The sequence below is a fragment of the Scylla paramamosain genome, chromosome 41, assembly GCF_035594125.1.
Source record: "Scylla paramamosain isolate STU-SP2022 chromosome 41, ASM3559412v1, whole genome shotgun sequence".
NCBI classification, from domain to species: Eukaryota; Metazoa; Arthropoda; class Malacostraca; order Decapoda; family Portunidae; genus Scylla; species Scylla paramamosain.
The window spans coordinates 4,872,507-4,894,466 of NC_087191.1; the positions used below are offsets into that span (position 1 = coordinate 4,872,507).

The 21,960-nt window shown below is 42.5% G+C and overlaps 1 protein-coding gene across 8 annotated transcripts in view; it reads right to left on the reverse strand.

Moving 5' to 3' along the window:
• Positions 1-21,960, reverse strand: part of LOC135092853 (nuclear hormone receptor HR96-like) — a 211,426-nt gene that overhangs the window by 76,432 nt on the left and 113,034 nt on the right. For 2 of the 8 annotated variants that reach the window (XM_063991596.1, XM_063991599.1), the window contains one exon: positions 17,570-17,611. The exons of the other annotated variants lie outside the window; for them this stretch is intronic. In XM_063991596.1, coding sequence (XP_063847666.1) covers positions 17,570-17,611 — 42 coding nt within the window. The remainder of the gene's footprint in view (positions 1-17,569; positions 17,612-21,960) is intronic. 8 annotated transcript variants of the gene reach the window in all.

Genomic DNA, 21,960 nt, shown 5'->3' on the forward strand with positions numbered 1-21,960 from the left:
ATGAAAGAGTAAAATTCTAGCCAGCCCCTATAATACTGTTGCGATGGGGGGGGGGGTGATGTTGGTAGCACTGTGCCACCGGGTAGTGCATATAAGTGTTGGCAATGATGCACGAGCTACTAGCAAAGGCAGCTTGGAGAGATCAGAAGTGGCATGGAAGGTGATTGGTCAGGAGAGTAGTAGTGTACTGGCTAATCTTGGAGGGACCAACATTATATAAGGAGCTGTGGTAGCCCCAAAGAGAGAGAGAGAGAGAGAGAGAGAGAGAGAGAGAGAGAGAGAGAGAGAGAGAGAGAGAGAGAGAGAGAGAGAGAGAGAGAGAGAGAGAGAGAGAGAGAGAGAGAGAGAGAGAGAGAGAGAGAGAGAGAGAGAGAGAGAGAGAGAGAGAGAGAGAGAGAGAGAGAGAGAGAGAGAGAGAGAGAGAGAGAGAGAGAGAGAGAGAGAGAGAGAGAGAGAATCGCCCATTTCCCGTCTATGCCACACTGAGACACCAGATAGAAGTGAAGCCAAGGGAAGGAGAGCGAGAGTGCCCATTTCAAATCTATGACACTGCAATGCAAGATAGAAGTGAAGCCAAGAGAAGGAGAGCAAGTGCCCATTTCCCATCTACGCCACACTATGACAGCAGACAGAAGTAAAGCCAAGAGAAGGAAAGAGAACACCCATTTTCCGCCTATACAACACCTGTGCTGACAGTCTGTAGTGGGCTCCCCTTGTGTGATAATATGAAGCTAGTTCCCCGCCGCTACCACTATGTGACTGTGTCCCAGGGCATGGTGTGAGGATTGTTGTGCCCTGGCACACTAAGACAATGAGTACTTGACAATGAGGTGTGTGTGACACCTGCATGGTCTGTTATGGCATGGACAACTGGAGGAGACAGCTGTGCAACGCTCTTAGCGAGCTGTGACTCCATAGTGTGCTGTGCAGTGCTGCTATTCTGTAAAGTGGGACATGCTACCCAGTGACATAGACACTTTGCTGAGTGAGGCTTGGTGGTATGAGCCTTATTTGTATTATAGTGTGTTAGTGTGCCTTGTGTCCTGTGTTACTGCTCTGTGAGGGTAATAAAGACAGGAGTGCTAGTGAGACTGTGTTTTGTTGCCCTTCCCTCTCTCAGTAGCCTGTTGAGTCCAGATAGGTGCCGTGTGTGCATGCCTCACCCCAACTAGTCAAACGAACCATACAACAATAGCAGTTGTGGATTCCTATTGTGTGTGTTGACCATCCTAGGTTACTGCAATGGTAAGTGTGTACCTGAAGGTTGGAAGGGGCATGCATAACAATACAAACACAGTGATTTATGGAAGATAAGTGCTTTTTGGAGAAGCAAGAAATTTGTCTAGATATGTGGTGAGTTACGCTATTGTCCACCTTCCCTCCCCTTATCACATAATCAGCCCAGAACATAAGAACACTGTGTTTCATCATTTCTCACCAGTAGGCTGGTGCATGGCACAGAAGCAAGATGTACTGTTGAGAGCTGGTGTTAAGTTACCTATCAGGCTAGATACAAGTCTGGGTATTAGCATTGGTATATCTTCTATCCACTATATAGCTGGGGACCAATGTATGTGCCCTCTCACACTGCTCTCTCACCTCTAAGTTTTGAAGTTAGCTGTCTACTCAAATTGTGTATTCATTGCTCTTGTGTGTTTGTCTGGTCATGCAGAGTGAAGTCTGCTGACATTAATTGTCATCAGAGTCAAGCTGACTTTCATCTAGTGTTTTTCTTAAGTTAAATGCAACTAGCCTTGTTTCTCATCTTGGGTGTCTTGTTGGCCAGAGGGTAATTCTTTGTGTGCTTCATAGTGTTTGGTACTCTCATTTCTCTACTGATCTGCCAACTCTGCAGGTCCTACAAATTTCTCAAAAGACTGATCTCACCTCCTACAATGTAGGTGAGATAGGTCTTTTGAGAAATTTAAGATAAGCTGAAGTTGGACTGGAGTGCTGTAATATTTTGTGAGTGTGGGAGCTTGTTACTGTGGGTGGTTGCTCCCAGAATATTTAACCTCATTGTGTGGTGTCAGTTTTCTCTGTTTCTCCCTAGCACATATCGGTGTGGGTCCATTTCAGCAGTTTGAATAAATCTAGAGTTACATATCTCCTCTGAGTGCAAGGCAGGGGTGTTGACCTTTGAGACTGTATCTGTGTATGACCCACATGTACACATGTACATGTGTATGACCTGGACTCATCTGTTTTTGCCCTGCACTAGACTACAAGTGTAGTCTAGGGAAGTTGATCTGAGAATGAGTGGCAGCTGTGAGAGGGGTGGTATTTGGGTCATAACAGTACTTTATATATGAGGCACTTAGAATCATACTGTACTAAGTGCCATAGTACTCAAAACTTAATTAATTATAGCAATTCATTCCCCAAAATCCCTCTATCTGGTGAATGAATCAGAGGTACAGAATGCATCCTGTAATAATGTCAAAATTCCCATTAAGTAAACAGAAGTTTAACCCCTATGTTGCACAGCCTTGAGCTAAGCCCAGAGCTTGGAAGTATAAACTACCAAATGTCTCTTTAAAGGAAAAACATCGTGTAGAGAACTCTGAGCCAATGAGAGGTAGGCATGCAAGCACATAGTGCTGTCAAGCATCTCTAGGCCAATGAGAGTGAAAGAGACATGCAATGGAATATCTATTTTTGTTCCTGAGATATGCATGTTTAAATGCTGCCAAACTTTGGAGGCAATTTTTCTATGAAAAAAAAAAAAAAAGCAAATAAATAAATAAAATAATAAATAAATTTTACAAAATAGCACTTGGTACAGTATAATTCTAGGTAGCTCAAATATACTATGATAGTAAATATATGATAACAAGTATGAAACTGTGTCAAAGGATGAGTGAATATCACATTGTATTACAAGATTTTTTAATAGGTTCAAATGTTATTTGTAATGTTCATATAGCTCCAATATGAAGGGGAAATATCTTAGAAGTGAAATTCCCTGATTTTAATGCAGTGTGTAACTTGGAAGATCATACTTCTTTTTTTTTACATGAGGTAAAGTCAGACTGAAACTTGGAGAGAGAGAGAGAGAGAGAGAGAGAGAGAGAGAGAGAGAGAGAGAGAGAGAGAGAGAGAGAGAGAGAGAGAGAGAGAGAGAGAGAGAGAGAGAGAGAGTGAGAGAGAGAGAGAGAGAGAGAGAGGAGAGAGGAGAGAGAGAGAGAGAATCGCCCATTTCCCGTCTACACCACACTGAGACACCAGATAGAAGTGAAGCCAAGGGAAGGAGAGCGAGAGTGCCCATTTCAAATCTATGACACTGCAATGCAAGATAGAAGTGAAGCCAAGAGAAGGAGAGCAAGTGCCCATTTCCCATCTACGCCACACTATGACAGCAGACAGAAGTAAAGCCAAGAGAAGGAAAGAGAACACCCATTTTCTGCCTATACAACACCTGTGCTGACAGTCTGTAGTGGGCTCCCCTTGTGTGATAATATGAAGCTAGTTCCCCGCCGCTACCACTATGTGACTGTGTCCCAGGGCATGGTGTGAGGATTGTTGTGCCCTGGCACACTAAGACAATGAGTACTTGACAATGAGGTGTGTGTGACACCTGCATGGTCTGTTATGGCATGGACAACTGGAGGAGACGGCTGTGCAACGCTCTTAGCGAGCTGTGACTCCATAGTGTGCTGTGCAGTGCTGCTATTCTGTAAAGTGGGACATGCTACCCAGTGACATAGACACTTTGCTGAGTGAGGCTTGGTGGTATGAGCCTTATTTGTATTATAGTGTGTTAGTGTGCCTTGTGTCCTGTGTTACTGCTCTGTGAGGGTAATAAAGACAGGAGTGCTAGTGAGACTGTGTTTTGTTGCCCTTCCCTCTCTCAGTAGCCTGTTGAGTCCAGATAGGTGCCGTGTGTGCATGCCTCACCCCAACTAGTCAAACGAACCATACAACAATAGCAGTTGTGGATTCCTATTGTGTGTGTTGACCATCCTAGGTTACTGCAATGGTAAGTGTGTACCTGAAGGCTGGAAGGGGCATGCATAACAATACAAACACAGTGATTTATGGAAGATAAGTGCTTTTTGGAGAAGCAAGAAATTTGTCTAGATATGTGGTGAGTTACGCTATTGTCCACCTTCCCTCCCCTTATCACATAATCAGCCCAGAACATAAGAACACTGTGTTTCATCATTTCTCACCAGTAGGCTGGTGCATGGCACAGAAGCAAGATGTACTGTTGAGAGCTGGTGTTAAGTTACCTATCAGGCTAGATACAAGTCTGGGTATTAGCATTGGTATATCTTCTATCCACTATATAGCTGGGGACCAATGTATGTGCCCTCTCACACTGCTCTCTCACCTCTAAGTTTTGAAGTTAGCTGTCTACTCAAATTGTGTATTCATTGCTCTTGTGTGTTTGTCTGGTCATGCAGAGTGAAGTCTGCTGACATTAATTGTCATCAGAGTCAAGCTGACTTTCATCTAGTGTTTTTCTTAAGTTAAATGCAACTAGCCTTGTTTCTCATCTTGGGTGTCTTGTTGGCCAGAGGGTAATTCTTTGTGTGCTTCATAGTGTTTGGTACTCTCATTTCTCTACTGATCTGCCAACTCTGTAGGTCCTACAAATTTCTCAAAAGACTGATCTCACCTCCTACAATGTAGGTGAGATAGGTCTTTTGAGAAATTTAAGATAAGCTGAAGTTGGACTGGAGTGCTGTAATATTTTGTGAGTGTGGGAGCTTGTTACTGTGGGTGGTTGCTCCCAGAATATTTAAACCTCATTGTGTGGTGTCAGTTTTCTCTGTTTCTCCCTAGCACATATCGGTGTGGGTCCATTTCAGCAGTTTGAATAAATCTAGAGTTACATATCTCCTCTGAGTGCAAGGCAGGGGTGTTGACCTTTGAGACTGTATCTGTGTATGACCCACATGTACACATGTACATGTGTATGACCTGGACTCATCTGTTTTTGCCCTGCACTAGACTACAAGTGTAGTCTAGGGAAGTTGATCTGAGAATGAGTGGCAGCTGTGAGAGGGGTGATATTTGGGTCATAACAGTACTTTATATATGAGGCACTTAGAATCATACTGTACTAAGTGCCATAGTACTCAAAACTTAATTAATTATAGCAATTCATTCCCCAAAATCCCTCTATCTGGTGAATGAATCAGAGGTACAGAATGCATCCTGTAATAATGTCAAAATTCCCATTAAGTAAACAGAAGTTTAACCCCTATGTTGCACAGCCTTGAGCTAAGCCCAGAGCTTGGAAGTATAAACTACCAAATGTCTCTTTAAAGGAAAAACATCGTGTAGAGAACTCTGAGCCAATGAGAGGTAGGCATGCAAGCACATAGTGCTGTCAAGCATCTCTAGGCCAATGAGAGTGAAAGAGACATGCAATGGAATATCTATTTTTGTTCCTGAGATATGCATGTTTAAATGCTGCCAAACTTTGGAGGCAATTTTTCTATGAAAAAAAAAAAAAGCAAATAAATAAATAAAATAATAAATAAATTTTACAAAATAGCACTTGGTACAGTATAATTCTAGGTAGCTCAAATATACTATGATAGTAAATATATGATAACAAGTATGAAACTGTGTCAAAGGATGAGTGAATATCACATTGTATTACAAGATTTTTTAATAGGTTCAAATGTTATTTGTAATGTTCATATAGCTCCAATATGAAGGGGAAATATCTTAGAAGTGAAATTCCCTGATTTTAATGCAGTGTGTAACTTGGAAGATCATACTTCTTTTTTTTTTTACATGAGGTAAAGTCAGACTGAAACTTGGAGAGAGAGAGAGAGAGAGAGAGAGAGAGAGAGAGAGAGAGAGAGAGAGAGAGAGAGAGAGAGAGAGAGAGAGAGAGAGAGAGAGAGAGAGAGAGAGAGAGAGAGAGAGAGAGAGAGAGAGATTAACTCTGAACACACTATAAACCTTTCAATCTTAATAAAAGCAAGAGCTTTTTATTATTTTTAAGCTAACTTGTATATTTTATCAGAAATTATGTAATGAAGAAATGTAGTTAGCCTCTTATTTTTCCACAAAGAACCTTATTATAACACATGATTGTCAGAGGATTTTCACTTAGCCCCTTGACTGTGACAGCTACTTCTCAGCCTGATATTACAGTCTGGTTTAAGTTTAGATAACTATGTGAAAGACAACATTCACAGCAAGGGGTATCATCAAATATCTTGTAAAACTTGTTAGTACTTATAACTTATTTTTTTTAACATTTATTACTTAGTTTTGATGAGTAAAATTGGCTAAGGCTACTAACCATACTTACCATAGCCATTAGCGGTTAAAAGATTAAAGATATATTTTTAAATACAAAGAAAATGTAAATAAATTTCTTGTAGTCATATTCTAATAGTTGTAGTAGGTGCTGTAAACCAAAAATACACTCTGACACACTCCCATGTTCCTCTCCTCTCTATTGACTTCTTTCCAAAACAAGATCTTACTCTGGTAAAAAAAAAAAAAAAAAATCATTCAGCTTCGTAACAAACTCTATCTACTCTCTTCTTACTTTCTCTTATCAGTTCCTTCACTTTCATATTCTACTTTGTTCCTGCTTCTGAAAGATTCCTACCATTTCAATCTGAACCTAATTTCACAATGATCACTATTATCAACCTGTCCTCGAACTTCTACCAGTGTGACTTTCATTTCTATTTGTTAGAAATTTTATTTATGTTCCTGTTTCTGGAAGCTTCCTCCCATTTCAGTTTCAACTTAATTTTACAATAATCACTATTATCTAACTGTCCTCTAACTCCTACCTGTGTAACTTTCCCTTTGTGGGCTCCATGATTGCCTGTTTTAAAAAGTTGTCCTGAACAAGTTTCCATAAAATGAGGATACTCTTAAGCAACTCAAAACTAAACATGGTAACCTGAACTAAAGCAATCAAAACATACATATTGTCATCCTTAACATATGCATGTGAGACATGGACATTAAACAAAGAAGCAAGAGATAGACTAGAGGCTTTTGAAATGCTAACAATACCAAGAATGCTCAGAATCCCTTGAATAACAAGGAAAACAAACCTGCAAGTATTACAATAAGCAAACACAAATAGAGAACTACTTAAACAAATAAAGAAAAGACAGCAAAAATTTATGGGGCACACTGCTAGAAGACACAAAATTAAACTGTTCAGTATCACAGGAAAGAGAGAGGAGAGGGAAAGGAATAAAAAGACAAAAGTTAATAGACAAGATTATAGAGAGCAACAACCTCAGACCTCACACGCATGACTAGAAATCAAAGGTGGAGGGTCATGACATACTTTGAAACAAACCTGAACTATATTATAAAAGTCTGCTGCATCACTGTTCCTTACTGTCAGGTCAATATTCTTAAGACTACAATCTCCTAACATATGCCTGATTATACTTTCCTGTCTTGTTTATCTCTTGCCATCCTGTTTGTCTCCTCCCACAGAGGAGTGTGAATACACTACACCCAATAATACTGTTTGTGTTCTTTCCTTGAAATCAACCCATAATGACTCTGTTGTTATGTATGCCCTGATAACACAACATTCCAGTGCATTTCAAACACAGCTACTTGTCTCCCTGTCCTATTTACTCTATCCCTGTAGAATAATGTATAAATCTGGACATCTGCATATAATACTTTCCTACCTCTCCAAATCTCTAATTTCTATTAGTGCAATAACATCAAAGTTTTCTATGCATACCAGTCACTGAGACAATGATATTACTGGTGAAATTAATGAAAAAAAAATTAAAAAAAGAGAGAGAGAAAAGAGAAAGGGAGAAGTGTGGCTAGCTTACTTTTCCCCTCCCTCTCCTCTTCTGTTTTCATCAACATGCCAACTCTTCATTTAATGTTTCTTACTTCATTTATATCATCTTCAACACATACAGTTGTTACACACAGTGGCATATTGTTACCTTCAACTGATTCATTGGTTGATTGATTTAAAATCTTAAGACTCCACAACATTGCGGTCACATGGTGTTGTTAGAAAATATTCTGTGCAACTAAAATGGCAAGTTAAAATATTGATAATGATAAAAAAAATTGTGGTTGGGTAAAAACAGTAAAAGCCACTAAAAATGTGAATATATAAAACAAAATGGAAAAGAAAGAAGAGAAGTGTTATTTTTAAAGCATTTACTTTGTCTTTATCTTGTTTGTGCTTTATGATCTGTATAAAATTGATAAATAAATAGAAGGCTTCATTTTGCAGTCATTTTCATCCACAGCTTGCGATATTCTTGGTGTTTATTTGATTCCACTATTTTCCTAAAGGATTAATACTTAAATATATTACTGTTTTCCTACTGATATTCAGAGGGTGGCCCAGACAAAACACCACACTCATAAACACATCATTTACACTCTTAGGTCCATTGGGTCATAGCAAAAGGGAATCTTAAATATAAAATAAAAATAAGTAGTCCATGTAGTTCAGGGTAGAAGAATAACACAATATTGAAAGGCTTGCTGCATATTGATAAAAATACTAGGTACAAAGGTAGATAGGGCATGGAGCCAATCCACAGGTCTTTCAGGCTCTAAGGCAGGCCCAATACTGACTTCACTCACTGCCTACACAGGCACCAGCTGGCTACATCTGGCAGTCAGGTCAATGGCATCGGGTTGCTGTGTGGGGAGTGGAACACTGTGCAGAAAGTGGGGGTTTGAATGCTGCAGGGGTGCTGCATCTAAAGTTGGATCACATACTTGGCCACACCATGAGGCATGGCCTCATGCCTCAACCAATCACTGAGACTCACACACAGCTGTGATGAAAAAACAGCTGGTAGGCACTGGCCAATCAAAAGGCTTACACAGACATGACATCAGAACAGTGGCCACACACTGATGAATCACAAGGCTCACATAGATGTGACATCAGAACAGTGACCACACAATGGCCAATCACAAGGCTCACACTAGCTGTGACATTAGAACAGTGAATCACAGGCCAGGAAAATACTATGACATTGCTAGAAGGCCTCTAATGAAGAGGTAATCACATTCTTTACCATAAATATTGAATAAATAACATATTAAGACACCAAATCGTAGCCCAAAGCCGTAAACAGCAGGAAAGATGGTGGTGATACTGGCAGGCAGGATACACATGCAGGAGCAGGTGGCAGAGTAATGGCAACAATACTGCCTGATAGGATACACAAAAGCCAGCAAGAACAGCCAGATGCAGAGCAGTATAAGCTGATGGGAGCAGAAGCTGACAAAAGCAGACAGGCAGGCAGGAGAAAAAGTTTGACCAACAGAAGCCCAGAAGCAGCAGAAGGCACCATAGATGCTGTCCTCAACAGGTGTGGATGGAGACGGCAGATATATAAGCCATGAACAGAGAGCTCACATGGATAGGGGACAGCAGACATGGTAGGTGACAAGTGTGAGCCATGTGGCAGGTATAAACTATGACAAGCAGAAAGCCAGACAGTCAGGAGATACCACATCTTGTAGCAGGTAGCAGTGGCAGGAACTCAGGGCCCAAGTTGAAGGCCAAAACAAGTGGCAGAGTGGCAGGGGATAAGGGAAGAGGAGTCAGACACAGAACAATGTGATGCCAAGCTGCCCTCCATCTCACTGCAGCTACCATATGCTCTGGATGATTGTAGGACTCTGTGCAGTCCAGGGCAGAAGGATAGAATGAAGTTGAAAGATTTGTTATACATTAATTAAAAATACAGGATACAAAGGTAAATAGGGCATGAAGTTGCCATGCCACAGGTCTGTCATCCTCTTAAATAGGTCCAAGACTGACCTCACTCACTGCCCATGAGGGTACCAGCCAGCCATATACAGCAGTCAGGTCAGTGGCAACAGGTAACTGCGTGGGGAGTGGAATATCATGCAGGAAGTGGGGGGCTTGGATGCTAGAGAAGTGCCATGTCCAAAGCCGGAACATGAAATTGAAAATACCATATATTTCGGCATAAAAGGCAACACCTGAATCACCCTAAAAAAGGCACAAAAAAAGGGGTTGCCCTATATGCCAGATACAAAAACAATGACCTTTAAATTTTAGGCAAAATACCATTGTAAATAAACACCAACCTTAAAAATGATGAATTATCAAAATTTCCTGGCATCTCCAGTCTTAAAAACAGCTGTTGTTGTGTACACAATTTTTATTTTGCACTAAAATCCACTACCAATGTGGTGTTAAACCATAACCAATTAAAAAAAAACACACATTTAAAATACTGCGTCTCACTGTTTATACTGACTTCATATGGGTCCCAGCCCGAATCTGGTGAGTCGGCTTTGTCTTCATTGTCAGTGTCCCACAATAAATCATCTTCTGTGCCATCCATTGCATTAGATATTCCACACTTTTTGAAAGATTTTATTACAGTCTCGATTTTCACTTTATCCCCATGAATTAATTCAAAATCACATACTACATCAAGTGATGGAGCATGCATAGCCCCATCTTTTATAAAGCATTTTTCAGCATTCACCATCCAATTATTCCATTCTTCACACACATTATCATTAAATGGCTTGTTCAAACAGGTATTTACTGGTTGCATTAAAGAAGTCACAACAGCTGGTATAACAGCAATCTCAGCATTTCTTTGTATTAAACAATTCTTGGTGCTATCAGTTAAATAACTGCAAAACATATCCCAGACCAACATCCTGGATGCCTCTTCCCACACTGTCTATCCATAACTTTACACCATTTTCGTCTATCCATCCTTTTCATGAAAATGTACAAAAACACCTGGTGGGAAATTTATTCTAGGTTTAGTTTTGGGCTTGAAGATGACCATGGGTTTTAGCTTTGTATTACTGGCCATGCATGATAACACCAATTTAAATCTGGTCTTTTCATGCCCTATACTTCTGACTTGCACAGTTTTTACACCTTTAGTTTCCACTGTTTTATTGTCTATCATGTCAAAATTCATGGGTATTTTGCCCATGTTTCCAATATTTGACAATGGAAACTGGTGTTTCTGCCTCAAATGTATAATGTACTGTTGAAAACTATGAATTTTACTACGTCAAATCACTCTCTGCTGAGTCGAGCTTTCCTATGAGATTCACCGCAGCCCACGCACCGACAGTCGCTGGAAAGCTTTCGCGCCGATCAGACGTCAAGACCACATAGCTCCCGCCTTCACCGGCTCGTGCCACATCATCGCTACAGGTACACGGCTTTCTAAGGTGGATCTATGGTATGGGATGGGCCTACCATAGTGCCAATGGTATGGGATAGGCCTACCATTGAGGAATGGCATGGGTTTGGGCCTGCCATATAGCCATTTTAACCATACATATGGGGCTATACAACCTTACGGCTTATGTTCTTGGTCGGCAGGCATGTCTGGCTCTGCCCCGCCACCTGACGCGGCCTTCCAAGGAATTAGGAGAAGGAGCAGCAGTGTTTCTTCAAGGACGAGGTCTCTTTCCTGGGATTGTAGCGGCAGTTCCTCCGATTTTTTGCCTCGGCACAGTCGGCGGCATAGGAGTCGCCGCCGTCAAGACCAAGAACACGTGCCGCCCCACCATGTCAACAAACAGGCTCAACCACATGGAAGTGCACAGAATCTTCCTCTGCACCAGGCATCGGCTTCCGCGCCTACAGCTCCCGAACCTTCATGGCGTTTAGTGTTGGATGAGTTGGCGGTATTGAAAGGTGAGGTAGCGAAACTTCGGGCTAACACACATACTCACCCTCCTCCGTTACCTGAGGATCATCTTCCGGGTACTTCAGGAACACACCACACAGTTTCACCTCCATTCTCGGGCTTTAATGACTCCAGCAGCGAGGATGGGGAGATTAGAGAGGTGTCACAAAGGGGCAGTGTTTTGCAACAGGCAGCCAAAGCTTTGGGGCCCCCTGACAGTGTTTCTGCAGACATTGACCAACAGGTGGCAGTTATGGTTAATCAATTGTTTGACAACGGTATGCAAGAGGAAGACTACAGGGCCATCTTGGAGGAATCAGCCACCAGACGACCAAACAACTGTCCTGCATTGGCGCCTGTGGAATGTAACCCGCAGATTTTGGGTGCCTTAAAGACTGACGCGAAGAAAGCTGATTTTCGTCTTAAGGATGTAAGTGGTGACATTCTCAAGGCAGGTACCATTTTAACTAGGTCACTTCTAGCCCTGGATGTAGTGGCACAGGAGAGTGACCACCCTGCTGTTGTGCAAGAAGTAGGTATGATTAACGGCGCCTTGGCGTTGTTGGGTCATGCCAATCACAGGTTGAATTTGGCTAGACGTTTTCTTATGAAAAGGGAAATTAACCAGAAATAATCCCACTTATGTGCTGATAAGGTCCCCATGTCGCGTTTCCTGTTTGGGGATGATGTGTCTCAATCGCCCAAGCAGATCGAGGACACAGAAAAGTTAAAGAACAAGTTCTCCCTCAAGAAACCGGCATACCCTTGGAAAACCACCAGTGGCAGGTCACGTGGCTACTGGGGGCGAACGTGGCATAGAAACTCCGCAATGAGGTTCCAACCCTATGGCCTGCAGAGGTCAGGCACCAGGACGGGACAACGTCAACTACCAGCGCGGCAGGACGCGGACTCAAAAAACGCCAGGAGCCGGGGTCCACAGAGACCCCGGCAGTAGTGGAGGTGAGTGACACCTTTGAAGCTGGTAGAATTCATAAATTCACAGCAGAATGGAAAAAACTGACACGTGACCCTGTAATTTTAGACATTGTGCAACATTGTCATTTAGATATAAATGTTGAGGAAATTGGACATTTATTCTCAAGGGAGACTACATACAAGTTCAGTGCAGTAGAAAACCTTATAATCAGTGATGAAATTGAGAAACTTTTGGACCTGAAAGTCACTGTGGCCACACAGAGGGAAATGGGACAAGTTATCTCTCCAATTTTCCTAAGGCCTAAAAAGGATGGTGGGTATAGGATTTTGCTGAACTTAAGAGAACTCAATTTCCACGTCCCTTACAAACATTTTAAAATTGAAAACTTTGAACAGGCTATTAGACTGATTCATGCAGGGGACTATTTAGCTTCGGTTGACCTTAGACATGCTTACTATTCTGTCAAGATTGCTGATGAACAACAAAAGTTTTTGTGTTTTAAGTGGAACAATACTGTTTATCAATTCACATGTCTTCCTAATGGTTTTTCAGAGGGGCCACGAATTTTCACAAAGCTATTGAAACCAGTTTTTGCAACACTGAGGGAAAGAGGGCATTCCATTACTAGCTTTATTGATGACACCCTCATCTGCAATAACACTTGGTCAGGATGCCTTGCAACCATTAAGGACACTATTGATCTCCTCCAGAAGTTGGGTTTTTGTATTAACGCAGAGAAGTCGGTGTTGACACCCACCAGGACCATTGAGTATTTGGGGGTATGTGATTGATACTAATTCCATGACGATCACCTTACCGGAACGGAGGAGACACAAAATTATTCAGGCCTGTCGGAATCTCTTGGGTAAAAGCAAGGATAGAATTAGGAAGTAGCCAGAGTTACAGGTCTTTTGGTCGCTGCCACTCCTGCTGTGGAATTAGGGAAACTGCACTACAGGAAGTTGGAGACGGAAAAGACGGCAGCTTTACAGCTTCAGTATGGTAATTTTGATAATTGGATGACTATTACTGCTGACATGAAAACAGACTTGAGTTGGTGGCTTGATAACATCTATACACAGGACAGGAAAATTTTTAGGGGTGGCACGGATATTGATTTATACACAGACGCTTCCAGTTTAGGCTGGGGGGGCCATCTCAACAATCGAGCCACGTCGGGTAGCTGGTCTTTGGAGGAAAAATTACTACATATTAATGCACTTGAATTGAAAGCCATTTTGTTTGTCCTTCAGACTTTTAGACGGGAGTTGAAAGGGCATTACATTAAGGTTTATTGCGACAATACCACAGCAATGACATATGTGAACGAGATGGGAGGTACTAGGTCTCAAGTGTGCAATGTAATTGCGGGACATATTTGGCAGTGGTGTGTGGATAATGGGGCTTGGATCACGTGTTCACACATCCCAGGCAAGGACAACACACTAGCTGATTTAGCCTCTCGTAAGGTGAATGACAGGCATGAGTGGAAACTGGACATACACCTATTCCAACAATTGTGTGGCATCTTTGGTACTCCAGTGGTTGATTTGTTTGCATCTCGGCTCAATAGGCAGGTAGATTTATTTTGTTCTTGGAAGCCAGAACCAGAAGCAACTTATTTTGATGCCTTCTCTCTGAACTGGGCACGGTTTGGACTATGTTATATTTTTCCTCCATTTTCACTAATTACTAGATGTTTGCAAAAGATGCGTGCAGAAGGGGCGACAGGGTGGATAGTAGTGCCACTGTGGATGTCGCAGCCATGGCTGGGCACCCTGCTCAGGATGTTGGTGGATCACCCAAGAGTAATCATGGAGAAACACGGGGTCCTTGTTCATCCATCCTCCGACGAAGAGCACCCGATCATGCGGCACACGCGATTGATGGCATGTTCGATATCGGGGAACACTTGCAGGAACAAGGAATATCTGCGGCAGGGGCAAAAATCATCATGGCCTCGTGGAAAACAGGTACACGCAAACAATATCACCCACATATCAGGAGATGGTTACTGTTTTGTAGTAGATGGCATATCAATCCCTATAATCCCACTGTACATGACATAATCAATTTTTTGTCTGAAAATTTCCACAGGAACGTGGGTTACGAATCAATTAACACAACAAGAAGTGCTCTTTCGTCACTTGGTCTTGTGGTAGACGGGTGCAGTGCTGGGAACCATCCCCTGGTTGTCAGGTTTATGAAAGGAGTTTTCAATTTGAGACCGCCTCTACCAAGGTACACTGAGACCTGGGATGTACAACCAGTTCTGCAAGAACTAAGAGCTATGTACCCACTACATACACTAACACTTAAGGACCTTACACTCAAACTTGTTATGTTGATGGCCCTCACACAAGCTGCCCGGGTTCAAACACTCCACTTATTAACTGTTAGGGGCATGCACATTGAGCAGGACTCCATTTCGGTTCAATTAAGTGATAACATTAAACAATGCAGACGACGGTTTAACATTCGTACCATTACATTTCAAGCTTACTCGACGGACGCTAATCTGTGTGTTTGCACAACTTTATGGCATTATCTTGCAAGGACGGAGGAAATTAGACAGGGCAATTCACAGGCGACACACGCCTTACTCATCAGCTTTATCAAACCCCACAAAGCCGTTACTAAAGACACTATTGCCCGTTGGATCAAAACGATGCTTGATAGGGCAGGGGTGGACACAACTAAGTTCACAGCTGGTAGTGTGAGGCCGGCTGCAGCCTCGAAGGCCAAATCCATGGCAGTGCCAATTTCTTGCATCCTGGCTAAAGCAGGATGGTCTAGGGAAAGTACATTTGCAAAGTATTATGACAAGCATGTTATTAGGCCAGGTGACCCTTTCCAGGAGGCAGTACTGGGGTAAATGTTCAACCCTTATTTTGAGTAATAAGCATACATATTTGTGGTTTACAACTGAGGGTATGGTAATCAGTGATGCACTATGTGTTTGGAGGCAGGGTAGCTGGTATGGCAAGGTTTATTGGTATAAATATATGTAGAGGGGCATGTATACATCCTTTCAGTAGACAAGGCAATAAATTGGTATTTCAACAATGTACCAATATGCAAAGTGACACTGTTCAGTTGGGGAATAAAAATTTTTGTGTTTACATCATACTTTACTGTTCCTTAGCTGGAAAATTTCTCAAGGCACGCCACCCACATGGCTTCGAAGCCTCATAGGAAAGCTCGACTCAGCAGAGAGTGATTTGACGTAGTAAAATTATAAAGTACACGAGACTTACCTTTGGTCAGTTGAAGTGTGCTTGTAATTTTACGAGGCAAATCACCTCTGCTTGAGGAGAGCTTTCATATGCCCTCCTCTCCCTCCCTATTGTTTCGTTATGAGTACGTTTCCATGTAGTACTCAACTTTTGCCTGGTATTTATCAGTTTCTCATGTGGGTGGTCGTTGCTTCAAAGTCTGACGGTGCGTGGGCTGCGGTGAATCTCATATGAAAGCTCTCCTCAAGCAGAGGTGATTTGCCTCGTAAAATTACAAGCACACTTCAACTGACCAAAGGTAAGTCTCGTGTACTTTATAATTTTACTATCAAGATCTGTTGGTAGTTTCTGAGCAATTTTCATTTTTTTTGTCACATTACCAGTTTTTTTTTCTGTTCATGAAACTGTTGCACCTGCCAAATATACCTTTAAAATCTTTACTGCATTCTGGGCTTAACCTTGCCCACTTCAGTGCATGTGCTCTGATCATATTTCTTGCGATGATGTAATACTCCTGCCTCTGTTTGATTTCCCATTTTTCATTGTGATCTTCCAACTCTGGCCAACAGGCGACTCCTCTTCTCATTGAGCATTTTTCTTTGGAATTTTTCATAAAACATCTTCACTCTTTCTCCAGTCTCTTACCATTTTCTTAGTATTAACGAATGTCCTTGCAGCAGCACAGTTGTTAGATTCCTTGGCCCTTCAATGACTCTTAACTTAAAACTTGCTTAATACTTTCTTTGCTTTGCTGGTGGCTCCATGATAAATTTTTAAACTGATTGATACAGAAGCTAGCAACAGACTGAGCCGTAATTCATTTTGTGCTTCATCATCCTACCCTGCCCACCAGCTCAGTCAATAATCTTGGTTCAGTAACCTGTTACCAATGTAGACAGTATCTGTTATCTGGTGCTTCACCACAGGTGGTTTGGCAGTTTGGATGTCATCTTATACCACTGATATCAGCTAAAACCATTAAATTCAGACCAAAATTTGGGGGGTCTTATCTGTCTATATATCAGACTAGCAATCCCATACATAGTAGCTCAGACAAAGTAACACACACACACACACACACACACACACACACACACACACACACACACACACACACACATCATTCACACTCTTAGCACTGTCAACCACTGGTAAAAAGGGACTATACTACTACACCACAGGAGCTTAGGTATAGCACAGCAGGTCACACATATCCACAACAAGACCCAACAGCATACACTGGTTTACCCCTACCTTTTCATAATAAGACTGTTCCCACACCTACTCCAATCATGAGACCACAGCAGATGCAGACTACTTAAATACAAAAAAAGTCTGAGGAAGTGACAAGAGTGCACCACTCAGAGGTCTTCCTGAAAGAGTTAAAGAGGAGGCAGTGGGTAGAACTTCTGGCTCAGTTTGGCATGTGGTAACTACAGTCAGTCCTGAGTCACAGGATTTGAACATCTATCTCTGCATTCCATACTTCATCAAAGGGGACAACTTAAAGGGACAGCAAAGAAACTAAGGTCCTTTCTCCAGTATCATTTCCCTATTACAAGACAAAGTGAAGAAGATAGAAATGGAAGACTGATTTCTTCCCCCACCTTTTTGATTGTCAGTGAATATGTGTGGGCATGGTAGGTCAAGTTATAAAAAAAAATAATAAATAAAAAAAAATATTTTAAAAAAATGTAAAAAAAGGGAAGGAACTGGAAGCACATCAAACTAAACAGCTCATTATTACTTACTTATGAACATGACTGAAGGAAGCAGTATGCCTTGTTCTTTGCCTGTAGATACATCAGCATATGAGACAGACTTAGGTGTATGTGTACTCATACTCGAGTACACATTATCATGTACTTGTACTCGCACTTGGGTTTAAAATTTTTGTAGTACTTATACTCACACTCAGGCTCAAAGTACTTGACAATTTTACAAGTACTTTAGAGTACAATCAACAAAATTCAAGGTATTTGATGAATAGGTGGAGGTAAGGTCAGGATGACAAAAGTGTATCCCTGGGGAGGCCAGGTGACCTGGGTTGGTACCAGTGAGGTCATAAGATATGCAGCTCCCACTCTTACTGTTAATTAATATAAGGAATGAAACACTGCCATGAAATGCTGTCAGGATTAGTAGGCTGTTTCACTGAGAGGCATACAGTAATACAACCCCATCAGGCACCAAGAAAGATTCATCCCAAGCTATCCATGCATAAATTCAGCTCAATTCTGAAATCTTAAACCTTTGTGGTCATTATCAGCCTGTGTGGAGGTGGGAACAACAATAGGTTAACAAGTTTCATGCTCTAGCACAGATAGATCACAAATATTTAAGAGTTTCATTGTCTGTATTATAATGACATATACTATGAAACACACACACACACACACACACACACACACACACACACACACACACACACACACACACACTGTAAAAAAAATAATAAAATAAAATAAATAAATAAATAAATAAATAAACAATAATAATAATAATAATAATAATAATAATAATAATAATGTTAGGAACGTCAATAAAATTGTACTTGGACTTACAGCATAAAGTACTCGGACTCGAGTTCATGTATAAAATGAAGTACTTTTGCTTGAACTCATGAGACTGTAATGTAATCATACTCATAATCGAGTACAAAATGATGTATTTCAACCAAAGCCAATAATGTGACAGACTCAGTGCTATTTACAGAAAAATTAATATACTATGCATTTCAAATAATAAATGTAGTAAAAACAACTCTTTACCTAATGAGCGAATCTACTTCAAGGAAAATATTTCAAAGAAATAATTGTTGGCTGTGCAGAACAATAGTTTCCAAAGACCCAAAACAGTCAATATCATGTCTATTCAGAACATCAATATAAATGTGTATGTTTGCACTTGCAGTCCTCACAAGGACTTTTCTGTTTTTTGGCACTCAGGAAAAATCCCGAGCCACTTGTAGCTCTCCTGATGGCCCACAATGCCATCACTAGATCGGTGCCAAAGAGAATAGCTGCACTGTCTAAACAATACCTTCTAATAAGTTCCGTGTCACTAAGTTCATTCAGTACATCCTTTCTGGCTAATAATTTCTGAGCTGGAGATTTTGTAAAGCGACCATCTTGACTAAGGGAGTGTATGTCATAAGCCACTAAGATAGGGTGAATGGGTGTCCGGGAATGGATTAATCCACCAATCTGGCCCCCCCAGAATCTTTGTTAGGCATGGTGATGTGCACACAGGAAAGGTTGTTGAAGGCATTAGAGATGGCTCAGTTGCACTTGGGGTAGGCTCAAAAAAGTATGAAGGCATGCTATGACTGGAAGGCCAAGTACCGATGCTTTGCCCCTGGTGATGAAGTGCTTGTGTTACTCCCAATTCAAGGACAGCCGCTGGCTGTGCACTACAGCCATCCTTATTTAGTGGATTCTGGGGGGTGCCAGACCAGAGGCAACACCAAGTGTCTCGAACTACATCCAACAGGCCACGTTCGCAGTATCTGAATACCAAATGGTTCAGTGAGAACCTTAACAACTCAGTGGGCGTCTTTCGCACAGTAAACATTACATAAGGGATTGCCTCATCCCAATCTTTGTTAATTTCCCAATAGCAAGTCAACCCTGAACACTGGCAGGTCCACCTATGACCACACACACACCTATTAGGTCCACATTAATAAACTGCTCCATTAACAAGAGCTTTTTTAACTCATGATAAAAGGTGGCATGCTCGCTGGCAATCCACTTTTCAAATGTCCCCTCCAGATAGTGAGCACATTCAAGGTAGGGGTCACTGGGCTTCTTTCCTCCATGGAACTGCAGCATGTAAGCCTCTGGCTACAGCTCATAAGCTCTCAGGATATCAGTCTTCCAAATCCTCCATTGACATCCTGCCATAGACTTCAAGAGCCTTGCCTTTTAACATATTTGCCACAAGGCCAACCCATTGTTCTTGAGACCAATCAAATTCAGCTGCCTTTTCTTCAAACTTCCAGAACATCGTTACCTTTTTCTCATCAAACACTGGTATCAATTTCAAACTCCTTACCATCTGACTCTCTACTGTTTTCTCCTTCACTCCTCCTCCTCTCCTCAAGCCATTCAAGTCTTCTCCAACTCAAATGTCCTAATCTTCTCAGCCTTCTCCCTCTCATACCTTCTTGCCCTCTCCTCCTCGGCTTCAAGTATACTCGCCTTTTCCTTGACTTCAACTAATCTGACCTCCTCATCAGCCTCAAGCCTCCTGGCTTCTCTAGCCTCTTCATTCTTCAATCTTCTTTCTTCAGCTTCAGCTTCCAAATGGAGCCTTCTTAATTCTCTCTATTCTTTCTCTCTAGCCCCCTCCACTTTTATATTCCTTCTATCCATTTTCTTTCTCAATCAGTCTCATTCAACTCAGCAATCCTCAGGATTATTCTCTCTCTCTCTCTCTCTCTCTCTCTCTCTCTCTCTCTCTCTCTCTCTCTCTCTCTCTCTCTCTCTCTCCTCTCTCTCTCTCTCTCTCTCTCACACACACACACACGCACACCACACACAGAGAGAGAGAGAGAGAGGAGAGAGAGAGAGAGAGAGAGAGAGAGAGAGAGAGAGAGAGAGAGAGAGAGATGAGGAGAGAGAGAGAGAGAGAGAGAGAGAGAGGAGAGAGAGAAGGGAGAGAGAGAGGAGGAGGAGAGAGAGAGAGAGAGAGAGAGAGAGAGAGAGAGAGAGAACCACGGCTTGTCATGGCTCTTGACATCAAGGGGGCATTCGACAAAGTGTGGCACGCAGCCCTTATCACAAAGCTCCGTGCTGTAGGCGTGGACGGCGCAATCCTCCAGCTCCTTGAGAATTACTTGAGAGACAGACATCTCAAAGTAATCATCATTGGGCAGGAATCAAAGCCACAGCCCATAAGGGCAGGTGTTCCTCAAGGGAGCTGCCTCGGCCCTTTCCTATGGAATGTGTATGTCAATGATCTGATGCAGCTCATTCCTACCGCAAAGGCGTTTGCAGATGACATAACACTATCCCACAGCTACGGACTGGAGGAGGAAGCTGCAGCCAACTGCGACATCAATGCCACCCTGAGCTGCGTTGCAGCCTGGGGAAGGAAGTGGCAAGTAAAGTTTGCCGCTCACAAAACCCAGCAGCTCACTATCAACAGGACAAGTAGAGCCCCGCGCCTCACCTTCAACGGGGAGACACTGACACCGCGGGATGAGGTGGAGGTGCTGGGGGTCACTTACGACCGTAAGTTGACCTTCAGAACCCACGTGGAGCAACTCGCCAGAGAGGGCTCAGGGAAGCTGGCATCCTTGAGGAGAATCTCCTACCTCCTTGATGCCAAGGGACTGGAGTTACTCGACAAGGCGCATGTCCACTCCTCCTTGGAGTACGCATGCCTGGCCTGGGGCAGCGCAGCAAACAAGCACCTCACTCTCCTAAACAAGGTGCAGGACCGAGCAGCGTGGCTCATCAGGAACAGTGAGCTCGGCCTTCAGCCTGCACTGCACACCCTCCAGCACCGGTGAGACGTGGCGGGCCTCACCGTTATCTTCAAGGTGCAACAGCAACAGGTTCGCCGCACCTACAGGCTCTCCGGCAGCCTGCCCGACATGCTGAAATCACCACCAGAGATGTCACACACGCCCCTGGGAGCTGCTCCAGCCCAGGTGCAGAACATGGCACCAGCAAAGACAGTTTCTGAACACATACTCGTACATCAGCTGGTGGAACGCATTTGTTACCGTGCAGCCAAGTGTTGAGGGCTGGACCAGGCAGCAGTTCAAGACTGCAGTGAATGTGTAGTTTCCACAGACAAAGAGAGGCTTTCAGGTAGAAGGCATTAACAGTGACTTCTTTAGCCTAATTTGCTGTATTAAATATGTAAAGTATATGTACAGCAACTCTGTAAACACATATGATGTAGATTTGTATAAATAAAAGAGAGAGAGAGAGAGAGAGAGAGAGGAGAGAGAGAGAGAGAGAGAGAGAGAGAGAGAGAGAGAGAGAGAGAGAGAGAGAGAGAGAGAGAGAGAGAGAGAGAGAGAGAGAGAGAGAGAGAGAGAGAGAGAGAGAGAGAGAGAGAGTAAGATGGATGGAAGGAGGGAGGAAAGGGGGAGGAAGTCAGGAAAGGGGAGAGGGCAGGAAAGGGA